Source organism: Manis pentadactyla, chromosome 4, assembly GCF_030020395.1.
Source record: "Manis pentadactyla isolate mManPen7 chromosome 4, mManPen7.hap1, whole genome shotgun sequence".
Lineage (NCBI taxonomy): Eukaryota > Metazoa > Chordata > Mammalia > Pholidota > Manidae > Manis > Manis pentadactyla.
Genome location: NC_080022.1, coordinates 153,317,070 through 153,338,151, shown reverse-complemented (window position 1 = coordinate 153,338,151; position 21,082 = coordinate 153,317,070). Strand labels below are relative to the sequence as shown.

The 21,082-nt window shown below is 36.6% G+C and overlaps 1 protein-coding gene across 19 annotated transcripts in view; it reads right to left on the bottom strand.

The window, feature by feature from the left end:
- The window catches only part of SYNRG (synergin gamma), a 114,364-nt gene that overhangs the window by 15,548 nt on the left and 77,734 nt on the right, over nt 1–21,082 (bottom strand). For 13 of the 19 annotated variants that reach the window (XM_036911042.2, XM_057501246.1, XM_036911037.2 and 10 more), the window contains 5 exons: nt 13,379–13,969; nt 10,712–10,872; nt 9,856–9,909; nt 9,250–9,346; nt 7,264–7,412 (listed from right to left, as the gene is read on the bottom strand). In XM_036911042.2, coding sequence (XP_036766937.2) covers nt 7,264–7,412; nt 9,250–9,346; nt 9,856–9,909; nt 10,712–10,872; nt 13,379–13,969 — 1,052 coding nt within the window. Of the gene's footprint in view, nt 1–7,263; nt 8,457–9,249; nt 9,347–9,855; nt 9,910–10,421; nt 10,628–10,711; nt 10,873–13,378; nt 13,970–21,082 lie in introns of those variants that run through there. The other 6 variants (XM_036911040.2, XM_036911051.2, XM_036911048.2 and 3 more) reach the window with 4 other exon arrangements.

Here is a 21,082-nt window from a genome sequence, read left to right as displayed (position 1 = left end):
GAGAACAGGAAAACAAAGAATCTGAGGCACACAGAGTAAAAAGGATCTCTAGGAATGAAAGAAGAATAAGAGAGCTGTGCGACCAATCAAAACAGAACAATATTCGCATTATAGGGGTAACAGAAGAAGAAGAGAAAGACAAAGGGATAGCAGGTCTCTTTGAGGAAATAATTGTTGAAAACTTCCCTAATCTGGGGAAGGAAATAGTCACTCAGGTCATGGAAGTGCAGAGATCTCCCAACACAAGGAACCCTAGGAAGACAACACCAAGATATATAATATTTAAAATGGCAAAGATCAAGGACAAGGAGAGAGTATTGAAAGCAGCCAGAGAGAGAAAAAAGATCACTTATAAAGGAAATCCCATCAGGCTATAGCAGACTTCTCAGCAGAAACCTTACAGGCCAGAAGGGAGTGGCATGATATATTGAATGCAATGAAACAAAAGGGCCTCCAAACAAGAATACCCGGAAAGATTATCATTTAAACTTGAAACAGGGATTAAACAATTTCCAGATAAGCAAAAGTTCAGGGAATTCCCCACCACCAAACCATTTCTACAAGGTATCTTAAAGCAACTTCTCTAGATGGAAATGCTCCTAAGGCTAAATAGCTGTCACCAGAGAAAATAAAGTCACAGTAAAGGTAGTAGACCAATTAATTACTAAGTAAATACAAAATTAAATCAACTACCCACAAAGTTAGTCAAGGATACACAAAGAGTACAGAATATGACACCTAATATATAAAAAGTGAAGGAAGAAGAAGAAGAAGGGGAGAAAAAAAGAACCTTTACATTGTGTTTGAAATAGAGTAATAAGCAATTTAAGATAGACTGCTACATGGTGAGGAAGCTATCCTTGAACTTTTGGTAACCACAAATGTAAAACCTACAATGGCAATAAGTACGTATCTATTGATAACCACCCTAAATGTAAATAGACTGAATGCACCAATCAAAAGACATAGATAGAGTTTCAGAATGTATAAAAAAAAACCCATCTGTATGCTGCCTATAAGAGACTCACTTCAAATCCGAAGACATACACACACTAAAAGTGAACAGATGGAAAAAACATATTTCATGCAAATAATAGGGAGAAAAAAAGCAGGTGTTGCAGTACTTATATCACACAAAATAGATTTCAAAACTAAGAAAGTAACAAGAGACAAAGAAGGACATTACATAATGATAAAGGGGTCAGTCCAACAAGAGGATATAACCATTATAAATATCTATGCACCCAACCCAGGAGCACCTACATATGTGAAACAAATACTAATAGAATTAAAGGAGGAAATAGAATGCAATGCATTCATTTTAGGAGACTTCAACAAACCACTCACTCAAAAAGCAGATCAACCAGACAGAAAATAATGAAGGAGACAGAGGCACTGAACAACTCATTGTAACAGATGAATCAAACAAATATGTACAGAATACTCTACCCAAAAGCAGCAGGTACACATTCTTCTAAGCACATACAGAACATTTTCAGGAATAGATCACATACGAGGTCACAAAAAGATCCTCAGTAAATTCAGAATGTTTGAAATTGTACCAACCAGCTTCTCAGACCACAATGGTATGAAACTAGAATTAAATTATGCAAAGAAAACAAAAAACCCAACAAACACATGGAGCCTTAAAAATGTGCTCCTAAATCATCAGTGAATCAATTCCCAAATAAAAACAGAGGTCAAGCAATATATAGAGACAAGTGAAAAAAAAACCTCAACTCCCCAAAATTTGTCAGACACAGCAAAGGCAGTTATAAGAGGAAAGTATATAGCAATCCAGGCTTATCTCAAGAAAGATGAACAATCCCATAGGAACAGTCTAAACTCACAATTAATGAAACTAGAAAAAGAAGAATAAATGAGGCCCAAAGTCAGTAGAAGGAGGGACATAATAAAGATCAGAGCAGAAATAAATAAAATTGACAAGAATAAAATAATAGAAAGAATCAATGAAACTAGGAGCTGGCTCTTTGATAATATAAACAAAACAGATACACCCCTAGCCAGAATTATCAAGAACAAAAGAGAGTGTACACAAATAAACACAGTCAGAAATCAAAAAGGAAAAAATCACTATAGATACCACAGAAATACAAAGAAACTTATTAGAGAATGCTATAAAAAATTATATGCCAATAAATTGGACAAGATAGATAAAACAGATAATTTCCCAGAAAAATACAACTTTCCAAGATTTATCAAGGAAGAAAAAGAAAATCTGAAAAGACCAATTACAAGCAATGAAATTGAATTAGTAATCAAAAAACTACCTAAGAACAAAATGCATGGACCAGATGGCTTCACGGCTGAATTTTATCAAACATTTAGTGAAGACCTAATACCCATCCTCCTTAAAGTATTCCAAACAGTAAAAGAGGAAGGAATATTTCCAAACTCATTCTATAAGGCCAGCATCACTCTACTACCAAAATCAGACAAAGATACTGCAAAAAAAGAAAATTACAGACCAATATCCTGATGAACCTATGTTCAAAGTATTAGCAAACTGAATTCAAAAATACATCAAAAACATCATCCTTCATGATCAAGTGGGATTTATTCCAGGGATGCAAGGATGGTACAATATTGAAATATCAATCAACATAATATACCCCATCAACAAAAAGGACAAAAATCACATGGTCATCTCAATAGATGCTGAAAAAGCATTTGACAAAATTCAACATCCATTCATGATAAAAACTCTCAACAAAATGGGTATATAGGGTAAGTACCTCAATATAATATAAGCCATATACAAAACCCACAGCCAACAATATTTATAACAGCAAAAAGCTGAACATTTTTCCTCTAAGACTGAGAACAAAATGAAGATACCCACTCTCACCATTTTTATTCAACATAGTAGTGGAGGTCCTAGCCATGGTAATCAGACAACACAAAGAAATAAAAGGCATCCTAATTGGTAAGGAAGAAGTTAAAGTGTCACAGTTTGTAGAGGACATGATATTATAGATAGAAAACCCTAAAGACTCCACCAAAAAACTATTACAACTAGTAACTGATTTAAGCAAAGTTGCAGGATATAAAATTAATACACAGAAATCTGTTGTACTCCTATATACTAACAATGAACCAGCAGGGACAGAAATCAGGAAAATAATTCCATTTACAATTGCATCCAAAAGAATAAAATACCTAGGAATAAACCTAACCAAGGAGATGAAAGACCTATACCCTGAAAAGTACAAGATACTTAAGAGAGAAATTAAAGAAGATACCAACAAATGATAATACATCCCATGCTCATGGATAGCAATAATTAATATTGTCAAAATGGCCATTCTGCCTAATGCAATCTAAAGATTCAATGCAATCCCTATCAAAATACCAACAGCATTCTTCAACAAACTAGAACAAATAGTTCTAAAATTCATATGGAACCACAAAAGACTCCAAATAGCCAAAGCAATCCTGAGAAGGAAGAACAAAGCTGGGGGATTACACTCCCTAACTTCAAGCTCTATTACAAAGCCACAGTAATCAAGACAACTTGGTACTGGCATAAGAACAGACACATAGATCAATGGAACTGAATACAGAGCCCTGATTATAACACAAACACACATGGCCAATTAGTATATAATAAAGGAGTCATGGATATACAATGGGGAAATGACAGCCTCTTCAACAACTGGTATTGGCAAAACTGGACAATTACATGTAAGAGAAAGAAACTGGATTACTGTTTAACTCCATATACAAAAGTAAACTTGAGATGGATAAAAGACCTGAATGTAAGTCATGAAACTCATAAAACCATGAGGAGGCAAAAATCTCAATATAAACATGAGCAATACCTTCTTGAACACATCTCCTTGGGCAAGGGAAACAAAAGCAAAAATGAACAAATGGGACCACATCAAGCTAAAAAGCTTCCATACAGCAAAGGACACCATCAGTAGAACAAAAAGGTATCCTACATTATGGGAGAATATATTTGTAAATGACATATCTGACAAGGGGTTAACATCCAAAATACATAAAGAACTTACATGTCTCAACACCCAAAAAGCAAATAACCTGATTTTAAAAATGGGTGGAGGATATGAACAGATAATTCTCCAAAGAAGAAAATAAGATAGCCAACAAGCACATGAAAAGATGCTCCACATCGCTAATCATTAGGGAAATGTAAATTAAAACCACAATGAGATGTCACCTCACACCAGTTAGGAAGGCCAACATTCAAAAGACAAACAACAAATGCTGGCAAGGATGCAGAGAATGGGGAGCCCTCCTGCACTGCTGGTGGGAATGTAAATTAGTTCAACCATGTGGAAAGCAGTATGAAGGTTCCTCAAAAAAACAAAAATAGAAATAAACCATTTGACCCAGACATTCCACTCCTAGGAATTTACCCAAAGTAAACAAGATCCATGATTTGAAAAGACATATGCACCCCTATGTTTATTGCAGCACTATTTACAATAGCCAAGGTATGGAAGCAACCTAAGTGTCCATCAGTAGATGAATGGATAAAGAAGAGGTGCAACTTACACATACTCACACACACACAAAAAAAAATAAACAAAACGAGCCTGTAACTCTCAGTTATTCTGCCAGAAGTGATAAGGAGCTGAATGATTGAACACATTAAAAAAAAATAAGGTTCCCATTTTTATTATAGTTTCTAGCTATTATTAAAATGTAAGACTGCTATGAATTTTTGCCCAATTCAATACATTTTTACCTCAAATTCAGGTATCTATGAGTATTTCATATCACCAAATAAGCATATTTTAATCTCTCTTCTTTTCAAATATTTATACTTAATTTCTTATTGTATTGGCCAGTACAGTATTTTTAAGAATAAGTACCAAATTGTATGATTTTAGGTTATGAACTAAAAAAAGGCCAAGGAAACCAAGTAGAGATTCTTTTTTTTTTGGTATCATTAATCTACAATTACATGAGCAACATTATGGTTATTAGACTCCCCCCATCATCAAGTCCCCACCACATACCCCATTACAATCACTGTCCATCAGCGTAATAAGATGGTATATATAGAGTCACTGTTTGTCTTCTCTGTGCTATTCTGCCTTCCCTGTGCCCCCCACGTACATTATGTGTGCTCATCGTAATGCCCCTTATTCCCTTTCTCCCTCCCTTCCCACCCATCCTCCCAGTCCCTTTCCCTTAGGCAACTGTTAGTCCATTCTTAGGTTCTGTGAGTCTGCTGCTGTTTTGTTCCTTCAGTTTTTTTCTTTGTTCTTATACTCCACATATGAGTGAAATCACTTGATACTTGTCTTTCTCTGCCTGGCTTATTTCACTGAGCATAATACCCTCTAGCTCCATCCATCTTGATTTGTTTTCTTCTTATGGCTGAATAATATTCCATTGTGTATATGTACCACATCTTCTTTATCCATTCATCTACTGATGGACACTTAGGTTGCTTCCATTTCTTGGCTATTGTAAATAGTGCTGTGATAAACATAGGGGTGCATGTCTTTTTCAAACTGGGCTGCTGCATTCTTAGGGTAAATTCCTATGAGTGGAATTCCTGGGTCAAATAGTATTTCTATTTTGAGTTTTTTGAGGAACCTCCATACTGCTTTCCACAATGGTTGAACTGGCTTACATTCCCACCAGCAGTGTTGGAGGGTTCCCTTTTCTCCACATCCTCGCCAACATTTGTTGTTGTCTGTCTATTGGATGGTGGCCATCCTTACTGGTGTGAGGTGATATCTCACTGTGGTTTTAATTTGCATTTCTCTTGATGATTAGCTATGTGGAGCATCTTTTCATGTGCCTGTTGGTCATTTGAATTTCTTCTTTGGAGAAGTGTCTGTTCAGATCCTCTGCCCATTTTTTAATTGGCTTATTTGCTTTTTGTTTGTTGAGGTACGTGAGTTCTTTATATATTTTGGATGTCACCCTTTATCGGATATGTCATTTATGAATATATTCTCCCCCAAACAGAGATTTTGGAAATTATTTAAACTCTTTAAGAATTTAGTATTACAAATCAGAAGCAACATACCAATAGGGAGAAGATTTGCTCTTTAAGACATGTTGGGGTGATAGCTGTGTCCCCACCTGGCCATCAGTATAGTGGAGTAAGAATTGCTTCCTACCACACAGCTGCAATCCCATATAGATGGGTTACAGAGTTATAGGTAAGGGAAAAAAGGAAGAAAGGAAATGGAATAGCATATTTATTGCAGTTGTGGAAGGAAGATAAATTTCTGACTATTGCAAAATAAATGATATTACCAGAGACAAACTGAATAGGTATGAATACATATAAAAATAGTTTTACCCAGTGAGATGTAAAAAAAGGGAAGAAATAGAAGAGGAAGAAAATAACTGATATAAGCTTACTAGCATGTATATGTGTGAATGTATAAATCTATTACAAATATGAAATACAGAGGATCAATAACTATATTTCATTGCAGAAATGGTCAAACAGTCAAAAGAGATCGATAATCAATTTACATGTAAAGGAAATAGAAATAGTAAATTATTATTTGGAATACTGCATATCCTCTATGAAATAAAAGAAATGTTAATACACCTTTAGGAAATCACTACACACTTGTTAAGAAACTGACAAAGAAAGCTAGAACACAATGCAAAGAAAAGTATACTTACATATTGCTGGTAGCACTGTCAGCTCGCCAAGGCTCTCTGGAAAGCCGTATAATAAATGTAACAGCTACAAATGTGTGCCTACATGTACATGGGCAAACACACATTCTGACCTCTTACGTCCACTTAGAGGAACTATATCCCCAAAAGGGGAAATTATCATTTGTTTTAAGAAATTAAGAGAACTATTCATAACAGGAAAATATGAAAATAACCTAACAACCTAAAATAGTGAAAAGGCTAAACAAACCACAGGATAGCAACAAGATGTATCACACACCTTTTAAAAAGGTCACATATGGGGAATCGGAAGTGCAAAGGGAGGAACTCAAACTAGTGCTTTGCAAAACACACACACACACACATATATATATATGCATGTGAATTAAGAAGGATGTAGAAAGAGTGAATATCTGCCTATACTCTTATTTTATTTAGGTACAACAGGCCTGGGCTGGTACTATTCAGTAATTGTGCAACTATCTCCTTCCTTTAACATAACAAGAGACAAGAGGCACCCTCATCCTCCAGTAAGGGCCATTACAGGAACACACATTCTGCTTCACAGCTCAGGTCTCTGGAAAGGAAAGCAACTGCTCAGTTGTCCAGTGGGCTTACCGTGAGCGTGGCAAGTGACATGAACCCGATGAGGTTATTCCATACTTTATCAATGTCCTTTAGCAACTGCTGGAGTTTCTCACTGCACACCGCAGTGGCCTTTATCCCCAGCTCCACACGTTTGGTTACTCTGTACACCTCAACAACACCTGACAGGGTGAGAGAGGCAAGAGTTAGCTGCTGGAAGTGTAGGGAAAGAGATGAGTGAGTCAAGGCAACAGCATTGCTTGCTGATTACCTTAATTGGAAATAAGCTCTATATCTGGACAGAGGTGAAGTTCCTATTCCATGGGGCCAATGCACCAATCAACACTACAGTGTAACTTACTGGTAAGAGCACAGACTCTACAGCCATGCTATGTGGGTTCAAACCTCAGCTCTGCCTCTTATTAGCTTTGTAAGTCACATAACCTGTGCCTCAGTTTCCTCATCTATAAAACTGGACTAATAATAGTACCTTCTCCTTGAAGAGAATTAAATGAGTCAATGCTGTAAAAAGTTTAAAACAGTGCCTAAAGAAAGTATGCACTAACTGCAATGGGGTGGGGTGGGGTAACTTGATAATATGGGTGAATGTTGAAAGCACAATGTTGTTCATGTGAAGCCTTCATAAGGTTGTATATCAATGATACCTTAATTTAAAAAAAATAGAAAGAAAGTAGGCACTAGGTGAGTATTAGCTTTTTTTTTTTTTTTATGGTTTCTTTATGAGTCCGTCTGTTTGAGTTTAGGAAATCCCATTAAATTGTCTGAATATAGGAATATTTTTAAAAGCTTAAAAGAATCTGAGTATCAGTATCATCACAAAATAATTAAACATCCCACTCCTCTGAATGTCCAAGGATTTACAAACTGGCCTCATGTACCTTTCATACACTTAGCAGAACATAGGATAGTTGTTTTCCTGTGGCCTCTGAATTGTGTCTGAACTCCTCAAGCAAGGATAGCTATCATCAAGCAAGAAGCCAAGTATCTTCACATTCTAAGGAGAGCCACCACACATGTCCCCGACCTTTACCCCAGCCTCTGTGAGAGAGAACTGGAGAATTCCAGGGCCCCTGTATGGCACTATGGTTTTGCTTCTTCCTTCCCCAGAAGGGCAGGTCTCAGGGGCTTCTGAGATCATCTTTTGTATATATCAGGAAACCTTCTAGATGGAGAGAGAGGCAGGCAGCCCATTACCTGGTAAACATCTGTGTAGGCAGTAAAATTATGCCTGACTAAGCAGGAAGGAGAACCAGAGTGAGGTGGCAGGAGTAAAGGAGACACCATATCCTTTCATTATCTACTCTTTTGGCAAATACTGTTGGGTGATTACTATGTGCCAGGCACTGGTCTAAATGTCAGAGACAAAGCAGTGAATGAAACAAACCAAATCTCTCCCCAGCCTTGGAGGTACATTCTAGTGTAGGCGGACAGATAATATACATGAACAGTAAGTAAAATATATATAATATTAAAGGTCATGGGGCAAGGGAGAAAATTAAGCAGGAAAAGGAATGGGAAATGCAGGTGTGAGGAGAGAGGCTACAATTTTGAGGAAGGGAAGCCATGGAAGACCTCACTTAGAAGATGACATTTGAGTAAAGTTCTGAAAAAGATTAGCATCCAGTGGCCAGGAAGTTAAGGAATCTATGATGTCATTAGGGAGTAGAGAGGATAAATCAACAGAGCATGGTAAAGTATTGACTGGAGACCAGATGATTTCATTTTAAGGCTTCACCTAGTTCAGACTCTTTGATAAACTAGTAACAGACATAGTTTTACATTATTGCTATTATGTGTATAACAAAGACTGGAAAACAGCCATTAGATATCTTTAACAAGTAGTTGTTATTGTCTCAGACTTAAGCCTCTCATCTATAAATGCGACTTAGGTGAAGTCATATGTAGCTTGAAAAATCTAGATTAAAATAATGAATATAGAGAAAACTGAAAATATTGCAGTGTCATGATTTTGAATAATTAAAATATAAAAGAACATACCTAATAAATATTCCATGCCTTTAGCTGACTGAATTACCTCTGTGCACACGGAACTACTACTGATTCCATTTAAAGTATCATTTGCCTTCTTAATGACCTACAAAAAATGAAATTACATCACCTTGTATAATAAAGAAAAGTCATTGCAAAGCAATTTACTGTAAGTAGAAAACCCAAAGGAAAAGCCAGGAGGTGTGAAAAAACATGACTGACTGATACATGTATATGACTATGTGGAAACAAATCTGAGAATTTAATTTTAACTTTGAAGAAACAATCCTCCATGTCTTTGGAAAAGCAGACAGAGGTTCTTTAGCTTAAACATGATTTGACTTTAGGCAGAGTTAACAATATCATTTTGTTACTTCTTAAACATAGTGACAGATGAGGCATAATTGACAAATGAGCAGTATTTGCTACCACAAATGTTCAAGAAGCTTCACTTCAGATGCATTACTTTCCATAAAGCTTCACTTGATACAAGACCACCAATGAAGGGCTTTCCTCAAGTTTTCTTCCGTCCATTCAAATGAACCCCAGAGAAGGCAAAATGGCACAAGACAACACTTAACATATGTGTGGACAGCACAAAAGTGACATACTCACATCTAGGGCACTCCCCAGGCACCTCTGCCATTCATATGCGTATCTCTCATTCTCCTGTGAATTTTATGCAAAGAACTAAGTTCAATGGGCATGCCTGGAATTCACTATTGACTACTTCTGTCAATTCAAAGATCACTGGAAGACTTTCCTTTTTTATTAAAACAAAGCACAGTTGTTTCAGTTCAGGCAAACTTTATCTTTTGAACCCACTAAAGACTATTTAAAATACCTAATAAATATAGCTTCCGTGCACATGACTTGTGAATCTGTGTAGAGGCTTTCCTCTGTAAATGTCTTCTCATTTGTTCCAATAATAGGGTAAACATCTTCAAAGGCACTCAGCACATAGGTGGCTGGTACAAAAGTCAATTATCAAACCACTGGTTTTCTACTCCACAGTTACGCTGTGTGTGTGCGTGCATGATAGGACAGAGAGTTAAGCATGTTAGCTGGAGGAGGAACACAGTATGGGACTAAGATGTGCAAACATAAACAGAAGATCTGAACATTTTCCCTCTCTCCTCTATTGTGATGTTTTAACATTCATGAAGATGATGAAGACTAACCTAAGTGGTAAGAATTCCCCCAGCTGTTTCCCTCCTTGTCAAGTCCCATGAATAATTTCAGTTTTAGAGTCACTAACTACTTTCAGTGGATGCCACATCTGGGAAGGTTTTTGATCCAGGGCCAATGTCACCCTTCTCTCACTTTAATTACATATTTAACATCTGGTGCCTTGTGATTTTCTGGCCCTCATTCCCCTGTATGAAAGCTGAAAGCATTTTTTCTTGAGGCCCTCAGAATTCAGCTGGTCTTTTAACTGCCTCCTCTCCCCTGAGGAAAACTACCTGCTCACCTCGACCTCTCCTGTCAGATCTTTGTATTTGTCACGGATGACAGGCAGAGCAGGCTTCTCACTCAGAGTGTTGGAACGGTCTCTGAAAGGCTGCTCCAAAGCTGAAGGAGAAGAACGGCTTATTTCTTTATCACCAAGGCTCAAACTTCTCTTGTGTGATCCTGGGAGAAGAGAGTGGCACAGAGATTTGATTACTCAGCTTGGTTCAAGCAGATGCTCTTCCTTACTAACATGACCTCTTCCTCAGATGTTTGTGTCATCAGACATGCAGAACCACTATCAGTGTTCACCTGTCTGCCAAGCTACTTGTTGATCCTTCTAACTGTTCTCTTTTGCTTGGTTCCCTGCCTTTAATTTTTTCTTTTCTTTTTACTCTTCTCTGATCTATCACTATTCTTTCATAACTCTACGTGTAGTCACTGAAGTCTGGAGGACAAAAATGTCTTTCTAAGTATCAGTTATTAGAAACATAAAAATTGTGTCGCTTTTTTGGTCATTAGTTATGGTCTTGCACTGAGCTCCTACTTACTCTCTTAATCTAACAGAAATCAATGACCCCTTCTGTCAGGATGGGCTTACAGCAGATGGGGCAAACTCAAAGGCCTTCAGAGAGCAGGCACCTACAGCCAAGGACTGAAGTGGCTCAGCGGGACATAGGAAGTGGTGGGGACTGACACTGCAGAGGGCATACCTCATCCACTGGGGGCACTGCTGCTTAGGCCCAGCTGACTGCCAAGAGTGGGGATTGTGGGCTTCATAGTGCCAGGAATCATGAGTTTTCAAGAAAAGCTAGACATCCAGATTGCGAAGTCTCATGATTTTTATACACTGGCAATTGTTTCATACATTAAAAAACTTTCTGAGTGGGTCAATCAAAACAGGTTGACAGACTGGATCCAGATCTACAGCTAAAATGTTATGGCCTCTGGGTTTAAAGTTACAGCCCACCTGGACAGCTATATGCAAGAGAATGAAACTGGATTATTGTCTAACCCCATACACAAAAGTAAACTCAAAATGGATCAAAGACATGAAAGTAAGTCATGAAACCATAAAACTCTTAGAAGAAAACATAGGCAGAAATCTCTTGAATATAAACATGAGCAACTTTTTCCTGAGCACATTTCCTTGGGCAAGGGAAACAAAATAAAAAATGAACAAATGGGACTATATCATGCTAAAAAGCTTCTGTACAGCAAAGGACACTATCAGCAGAACAAAAAGGCATCCTACAGTATGGGAGAATGTATTTGTAAATGACATATCTGACAAGGGGTTAACATCCAAAATATATAAAGAACTCATATGCCTCAACACCCAAAAAGCAAATAACCCTATTAAAAAATGGGCGGAGGATATGAACAGATAATTCTCCAAAGAAGAAATTCAGATGGTCAACAGGCACATGAAAAGATGCTCCACATAGCTAATTATCAGGGAAATGCAAGTTAAAGCCACAGTGAGATATCTCCTCACAGGAGTTAGGATGGCCAACATAGAAAAGAATAGGAACAACAAATGCTGGCGAGGATGCAGAGAAAGGGGAACCCTCCTACACTGCTGGTAGGAATGTAAGCTAGTTCAATCATTGTGGAAAGCAGTATGGAGGTTCCTCAAAAAACTCAAAATAGAAATACCATTTGACCCAGGAATTCCACTCCTAGGAATTTACCCTAAGAATGCAGGAACCCAGTTTCGAAAAGACACATGCACCCCTATGTTTATCGCAGCACTATTTACAATAGCCAAGAAATGGAAGCAACCTAAGTGTCCATCAGTAGATGAATGGATAAAGAAGATGTGGTACATATACACAATGGAATATTATTCAGCCATAAGAAGAAAACAAATCCTACCATTGGCAACAACATGGATGGAGCTGGAGGGTATTATGTTCAGTGAAATAAGCCAGGCAGAGAAAGACAAGTATCAAATGATTTCACTCATCTGTGGAACATAAGAACAAAGCAAAAACTGAAGGAACAAAACAGCAGCAGACTCACAGAACCCAAGAATGGACTAACAGTTGCCATAAGGGAAAGGGGCTGGGGGTGTGGGGTGGGGTGGGTGGGAAGGAAGGGAGAAGGGGAATAAGGGGCATTACAATTAGCACACATAATGTAGCGGGGTTGGGGGGCACGGGCAGTATAGCACAGAGAAGACATGTAGTGATTCTATAGCATCTTACTACACTGATGGATAGTGACTGTAATGGAGTATGTGGTGGGGACTTGATAATGGGAGTAGTCTAGTAACAACAATGTTGCTCAGGTAATTGTATATTAATGATAGCAAAAAATAAAAAAAATAAAAAAAGTTACAGCCCACAATTAGGAAACAGGAGCAGAGCTAACTTGCCCAGAAGTAGATCAAATATATTTCTTTAGCTCTTTCAAAAGCACACCTCTAAGCTAACACGCTAATGAACAACAGACTGTGCTATGTTTGTTTTTAGCACCAAAAGCATTATCTGAGGTTGCTGACTTGACTTCAGTTCAGGCTCAGAGAAACCTCTTTTACTGTTATCTGTAAAAGGCCCTGATTTCAGAGGCTAGGAAGTCTATTTCCTGCTAAATCAGGGACCAAATTTATACTCTTAAGAAAGAACATCGAACACTTCAGTGGAAGAAAGTAGGAAAGTAAAAGTCTATGTTGAAAGCTACTCACCTTGAACAGAAAGGTCAAAGGTCGCCAGCTCACTTTTGATCATTTCCTCACTGGATTTCATTTTGCTTTGTGAATTGGCCACTAAAAAGTCAAATTTGCTGATTTTTGGCTTTTCACTCTGAAACTCTCCAAAGTCATCTGCACATTCCTTGGGAGTGTCATGAGAAGCACTGCTGGAAGCTGGGCTTGGGCAAGTGGCCTCCTGCCTCTGTTCAGCTGTAGGCAGGGCCTGTCTTGTGAAATCTTTATAGTCCCCACTTTCATATTCTTTTTGCTCACTGGGCTGAGGCAACACATCTTTAAAATTGGCAAAAGCTGGGAAAGTAGTTTCTGGAAGAGCATCTTCGCCTGACAAAGTGGTTACCTTGGAGAGAGATGTCATCGTGATGCTTTCAGAACTGCCAAAGGCAGTCTCTTTCTTCTGAAGAACTAAGGCAGCTGAGGACCCGCTTCCTGCTGGGAGGACAAATGGAGAGAGTTTTCTGCCCTGAGACGCATCATCCCTGTCTGACCAGTCATAGCTCTTAAGTGTGCTCACTGCAAAATTGCTACTGCAGGTTCCAAAAGTAGCATATTTTAAGTCCTCTATATCTGAAAGGGAAATAAGACCCCACAATTAGAGGCAAGCTCACGATTTTAGGCAAAATGCCCTAAACCCTGCAGAAGCAAAATGTCTAGCATGTTTGATTAGTTTTATGCTATGCTGGAGTTCACTAAATTTAGAGCTTGTGCTAAAATTAAAGGAGTTGGGTTGCAAAATCTGATCTTTAAAAACCCACATTAGCCTTGAATTGGCATTTATATTTAGTTACAAAGATTTTCTTTGTATATAAAAATTACTAAAAAAGAAAGATCATCTACCAATATATATACTATTTGATATGATTAGGGTTATTTAATAAATCCACTTTATAAACTTTGTCCACTTATAAACTTTAAAATGAACTTACACAAAAAAATATTCCCTGACTAAAACATATCTCTTTTATCTTGACTTTGTTGGAAAATGTTCCTTTAAAACATGGTCATATGAAATGTGCATCACAAACTAATTGGAAACTGACAGTTTCTCAAAACTAAGGTGAAAATAATGTTACTTAATTTTAAATCACCTCTTGGGAGTTTCTGTCTTAGGCAAGACTAAATACGAGATTTTAATAAGTAGTTACTTACCTAGTTGTTATTTTGGTCAATATGGACATCATATTGCTGTGATGGAATATGAAGAAAGGAAAATCAATCTAATCTACTTTAGTGCCTAAAAAATAGAATGTAGGTCCTACTGGGCTCCTGTTCTCCTTCAACTATATGTCAGCCCCTCATTAAAAAAAAAAAAAAAAAAAAAAGGAAAGGAAAGAAGAAGAAAATACTGGGGCAGAAGACTTATTTTACAAAGTATTTTTAATAGATGGTTAAATAATGTAAGAGGTATACAACACTAAACTATGTTTTCTACCTTTATCTTGTATCTATCTACCACTTCAGCATTTTATTAAAAATAACAATAATAAAGAGAGAAATGTGGTATCCACATATAAATCAAGTATAAAAATCAAATGAGTATTCATATTTGAACTGACTGTTTATAGTTCATAATGCATGAGCAAAACTGAAAGTTTCTGTGATGACTGCCCTTGTACTGTTCACTATGTAACTTATTCACTATGTAGAATGGATTTGTTCTCCATGTAAGAACTTGTTTGTTATGCCTCAGAAGATTGGAGACTGACAAAAATTAGGCTTGGGGTGGATTAATGATTGTGCATTGAGCATTGACTCCCCTATACAGAATTTTATTGTTGTTAACAACCATTTGATCAATAAATATGAGAGATGCCCTCACACACACACAAAAAAAAGTACACACTTTCAATGGTAAAATAAATAAGTAACCGGGATGTAATATATAGCATAAGGAATATAGTCAAGATATTTTAACAGCTTGGTATGGTGATAGCTGGTACCTAGAATTGTCATGTATATAAATGTTGAATCACTATGTTGTACACCTGAAACTAATGTAATGTAATACTGTGTGTCAACTACCCTTCAATAAAAAATAATTATCTATTAAAAAAAAATAATAATGTAAGAGGTAGCATAAAAAAGCATAAAGAATGTAGACTTTTGATTTAGACCTGGGTTCAACTCCCAGCTCTGCCACCTACTACTTGTGTGACACTAGGCAAGTTATTTAACACTTCTTAACCTCGGTTTGCTAACTGTAAGATGAGAAGACCATGTATGTGGAAAGGCTGTGATGTGACAGTTAACTGTGCATGAAGGGCCTGGCTCAATGTCCAGTGAGCAATACATAGCAGCAATATTTGTACAACAGAGTTGCCATCAGCCTCAATTTGGCATTTAGTTGCTGTTTTAAGGCCTAAAATGAAATTATTTCAAAGTAAAATGAAAAGTCGACTCATCATTTTAGTAGTCCTACTAGGGGAAGTTGCCCATTTGCAAAAATCAAAGCCAGCTTAGGCTGAATATTGCTGGTGGGGAGAAGCCAGCTTTTCAGCAGTGCTTGTCTGCTTGGTCTGGCTGACATATGTTTAGTTTCATTTTTGTCATTGCAAATGAGGCAAGAAGACATGCAAGACTTCCTCTCTGACAACCACAAACATGATTTACAAGGAAAATGTTCAAAAGTTTGTGACCCAGATTTTCCTAATTAAGTCAATAAGTGAACCAACACTGGGTCATTTTGTCTATTTTCTTTCTTCAAGAGTTAATGCACTCCTGACCTTTCCATAGCTCTAGTATACCCCAAATCTCTTTCTTTAAACCCTATTAGGGAAGGGGTACTAAATTAATAATAAGAAAGGAAAGCCCTCCATGTACAAAAAGGCCAACCAAGTGAAAAGCAGTTCCTTTTCACAGAACAACCAGTGTATTTTAAAATTCTATAGTATAAATAGTGCCTTTCAAATCTGGCTTATTAAACAGGAAAAAAAAGATTCAGGTAAAAATGTATAGGTTAGAATGAATGAAACAAGACTTGAGGCAAAATGCCTTAGTCTCTGGTGGTAGTGTTTTGTTTTCCCCATTATTTAAAGGGATCAGAAAGGGCCCTGCCTCAAATGACGTGAAATTCAATCAGCAGGCCGATGCAGTTAAACACAACTAGTCTTCAAAGGGTACACTCAAAAGACTGTTTCATAATACAAATATTTTTATTATTAGACCCTACCAGAAAGCTCTTTTGGGGAAGCTTTTTACGAACGGCTCCCAGAATCTCATCTACTAAAGGGTAGCAATTTTCCTAGAGACCAAAGATAAATTTAATGAAAGTTAAGCTCGAGTTCAACCAAGTTGCCATGGTAATAAAAAGACCCTTTTGTGCAATTACGTAACAAGAAAAAAAGGTTTGTTGCTAAAAACCAGAAATGATTAGAATATAATCAGGTAAAAGGCACTTTAGGCAATAAGGGATTACCTTAGCTGAAGAGCTTTTCATTATTTTTATACTATCCACATCTTCAACAAATCTTATTTTTATTAAAAATTACAAGTGTAACATTTTGCCTTTTGGAGCAACCCACAGAAATGACCAAATGAAAGACTTAAGATGAAATATTTTATACTTAAAAAAATAAAGAAGGGTAAATATATGAGATGCTAAAATCAAGCCGCAAGGTTGACTTTTAAATTTTACTTATATTTTGGCTACTATAGTATAAAAAAATAATTTACTAAAGTGTACTTCACTTGAATACATAAGGAAATACTAAAACTGGTATTACATAGGGAATGAGAACATTGTATTCCTAAACCTTAGCATTTATGAACAATATAAAAATAGTATTTCCTGGCATGGTGAATATTAGTAAACTATTTTCTAAGAAAAAAATGTGGTAAATCAGTTTAGGGTAGGTTAAAACCAAGAAAATTCCTCATTTCCCATGTTAACAGTTATACATTTTCTAAGCAAACAGTATATATTATTGTATGATGGCCTTTAAAATATTAAAGATTCTGTAAGACTTATAACACATTGATGGAAGCCCTGTCTGGAAACACAATATGGAATAACCCACATTCTATTTCTATTTTCTAATTACTGAAGTTACTATAGATGGGTTTTCAACTTGATAGCCAAATTCCGAACACTGCAAGAGAAAAAGGAAAAAAAAAAAACAGAGATGGGATGCAATAAAATAAACAGAATCACCACTATATTTCCAATTCTGTTGGAGAACTGTGGAGGCTGTGCTGAGCTGAACTGCAATTGCACACAGATAACACACCAAATTGTGTGCTTTCATACACGTTACTTGTTTGCAGCCAGGAATGCCCTATTACACAGACCAAAGGAATAAACTATACAATCTGCTTTCTATCATGGATCTCAAATCAAGCATAGATTTCTCACTTATCCTAGCAAGTAACCCTATCAGTCTCTTCCATAACCTCTATTCAAATCCCTTCTGAACAGATGTTGCACACGAAGATAAGGTATTTCTTGAAACAAAGAAAGTGAGCTACCACTACAGGACAGAGAATGCCATACCAATTCCCACAGACATCTTCTAAGCTATAAGCATATGGCCAGGTGATTAAGAGTTTTAAAAAGGGGGTTAGAAAAAGAAAAAAGGAGATACATGTGCAAATTTCACTCTTCACTCGTGTTTTATATAGCAATAAAAAATGTTCATTGGACTAAGGAAGAAATAGCTTTTAATTTCAATATTGGTTTAATCCAAACTTCATTTACCAAAGCAAATGATGACATATGTATACATTTCAAATTCTCTACCCTGGCCCTATTCTACCCTCTAAGATCAGTCATATCACACTGTCTATTCAGTATAAAACCTGGTCTGTGCTCTGTAAGTAAGTTTTGAACACCATCAGGGTGTTGTTGAAGACAGGAGGAATGAAAGTGATCACAGTGTAAGTGTGACAGGCTGTAAGATGCTGTTGTATAATTGCCTTCCAGTGCTTTCTAATCTGCATAGAAACCTCCCATTCCTCACCTGTACAGACTCATCTTACTACAGTTTAAATGATATCCGCACTACAGGTTTCTTTGTCAGTGCTTTATGTTCAATAAAGAAAAGTGGCAATCCTGTGGATATTTAAAATCAGAGGGGGATGGAAGGCCAAGGAATGGCATCAACATATACAGTGCTTGTAGTCATCACTAAAAATCACATACAAGAAAAAAAAACAAAACACCACCAAATGAGCACAGAAGATGCCAAGTACAACTGGGGCCTTTTGGTCACCGACAGAGGTCAGCCTCCAGGAGACCCTCCTGTGAACATGACTCTATTGTGTTCTTAAAGTGCCCTATCAAAAACATAGAACTGATGGAAAAACAAAGCTAGAAGCAGCTCATTTAAAATAAAATCAGACACTTTGAGTTATTTTAGGATTTGGCCCAACTTCTTTGATATTACCAGCATCCTCTTCACGTTCACTTGTTCCTTTTAAAAGTTAGGAGGGATTTTAATGTGAACAACAGAGTGACTGCAGAATATAAATACATTTGTATAAATTCTCAGGCACTGATGTACGAAGTCAAGCACTTATCATACTTTGCTTGGCATTGAGGTAAACAGAACATAGTATTTTTTGTTTGTTTGTTTGAAGCTACAGCATAGAGTTCTTCAAGTCTTTATTTGAAGTTTACATTATTATATTACTAAAACTTCCTCCAAAAAAGTAATGTTACTCTGGAAACATTAATTGCTCAATCTGTGAATGTGATTATGTTTTACACAGTTATAGTCAGTCATTTTCTGAAGCCTGCTCAGATTAAATGCAGAAAGGAGTTAAAGCAGTCCCAGATGGATAAATCTAGTATTAGATAATTCCACTGACAAAGGAATTCCTTAGCCAAAGCAACCGGACTGGTTTCATATATGGCACCTGAAAATTCTAAACAAAGGGCAGCTGGTATTATCACTAGATGGAGGCTTCACCAAGATCTCTTTCTTCCAAATTAGTTAGCAGCACATGTCATAATTGAAATGTAATATGTTTATACAAGGTTCTTGAAACCAAGTATTTCTTAACTTTCTTAAGCACTATGCTCTGGAAAACATGCTTTTTTTCTGAATGGCAGATTTAGCCTTTCTTAAAGTTAATCCAAACCCCAATATGCACATTTTTCTTTCTCAAATGGATATTTCAGATACTCACAGGAATCATATTCAAAATTTTTATCTTCAGTGGTTTAACATCCTTTCTGCAGCAAATTTTTAAAAAGAACAAAGAACTAATGCCTCAAAATATAAGAAAAAAAATTTAAACCATGGAAGCAACTTTTTATGCCAAGGTTTTGATTGGTCTTGTGTTTCTGATCTGAAAATAATATTCCCACGATTTTTGCTATTATACTCTACAGTAGAAAAAACATTTTCCAAAGTTGACCTACTCTTTTTGCTAAATGTGTAGGTCTTTCTAGAAATGTTTTCTTAAAAATGAAAATGGTTTAAAGCTTACTTTCTCTGAGATATCCCCTAAAGTCATTTTAAGAACTTGCTTGATGGACTATGAGTAAAAAAAAAAGACTGAGTGTGGTTTCATAATACATTCTGAAGTTAGAAAGATAATGTGCTCTACAATTAGAGGATGGAGTACCCGATTCCAAACTCAAATCAAATTCAGGTTAAGACCTCCTGGTATTAACACTGACCACCTTCCATTACAGAAATTATCAATTTAAATCCAGTTTATATTTACTCTGCTGAGAAGTCCATCTCAGTATCACTTGATGACTTATTTTAAATTGAATTTATAGATATCTAGTTATTAGATAGTGTCTTAGATCTTCCCCCTCACCTTCCCTCTCTATTTAGTTAACTCTTAGTGGAGACAGGCTCTGTGATGGTTACTAAGCAATAAAACTACTGTTTCCTTACTAGAAGAAAGGAGTACATTTTCTATCATGTGCAGTAGTGTACAGTTTACACTTACTTTTTAAACAAAGTTGTATTTTAATCTAATGTCATGTTAAAAATGTGTATCAATGGAATTTTAAGGGGAAAAGGCAAAATGTACCAATACTTTCTTAGGAGAAATGTGTTTGAAGACAGAAAACAAACAAAAGGGGAAAACCGTCTCATCACAGGAGATGCTATTGCTTTAAACTTGATAAGGGCCAGGTATATTTTGGTCTAGCCCTGAAAAGGACAAATTACACACATCCTCACACTTTCAAAATATGCCAAAGAATTATTTATTAACATAGGACTTACAGATCACAAAAGAGAATGGTACAGAAGAGCTGGAAAAGAAGTCATCAGAATAAGCATGCAGATCAGTATTGGCAGAGGAATATACCAAAGCAAGTTCAAAAAGGCACATTCACACAGAAAATGTCTAAATTGAAAAAAAAAAAAAAGGACATCAGAAAAGCAGCCAAAAAAAGAAAAGGTGTTGATTAAAATACAAAGATTTTCGATGTCAAAGAAGAGCTACTTTACAGGTAGGTAGCTAGCTAGCTACAGAGGTCTTGCTAACCCTTTGATAATGTCATAGTGAGGGTAAGCTCTTGCTGCCAACAAAACCAGATGATCTTAATGACTTCACAGCAAGATGCTTCAGTGCAGAGAGATTACATTGAGTGTGTGTGGGCAGGGTGGGCAAATGCAGCCTAGCTGAAATTATATGCAGCAAGGGCTCAAAGAGTTAAATGTGATAATACCAGGCAGGGAAATCAGGCAGTTCTTAGTATTGCCTAACTTCCATACA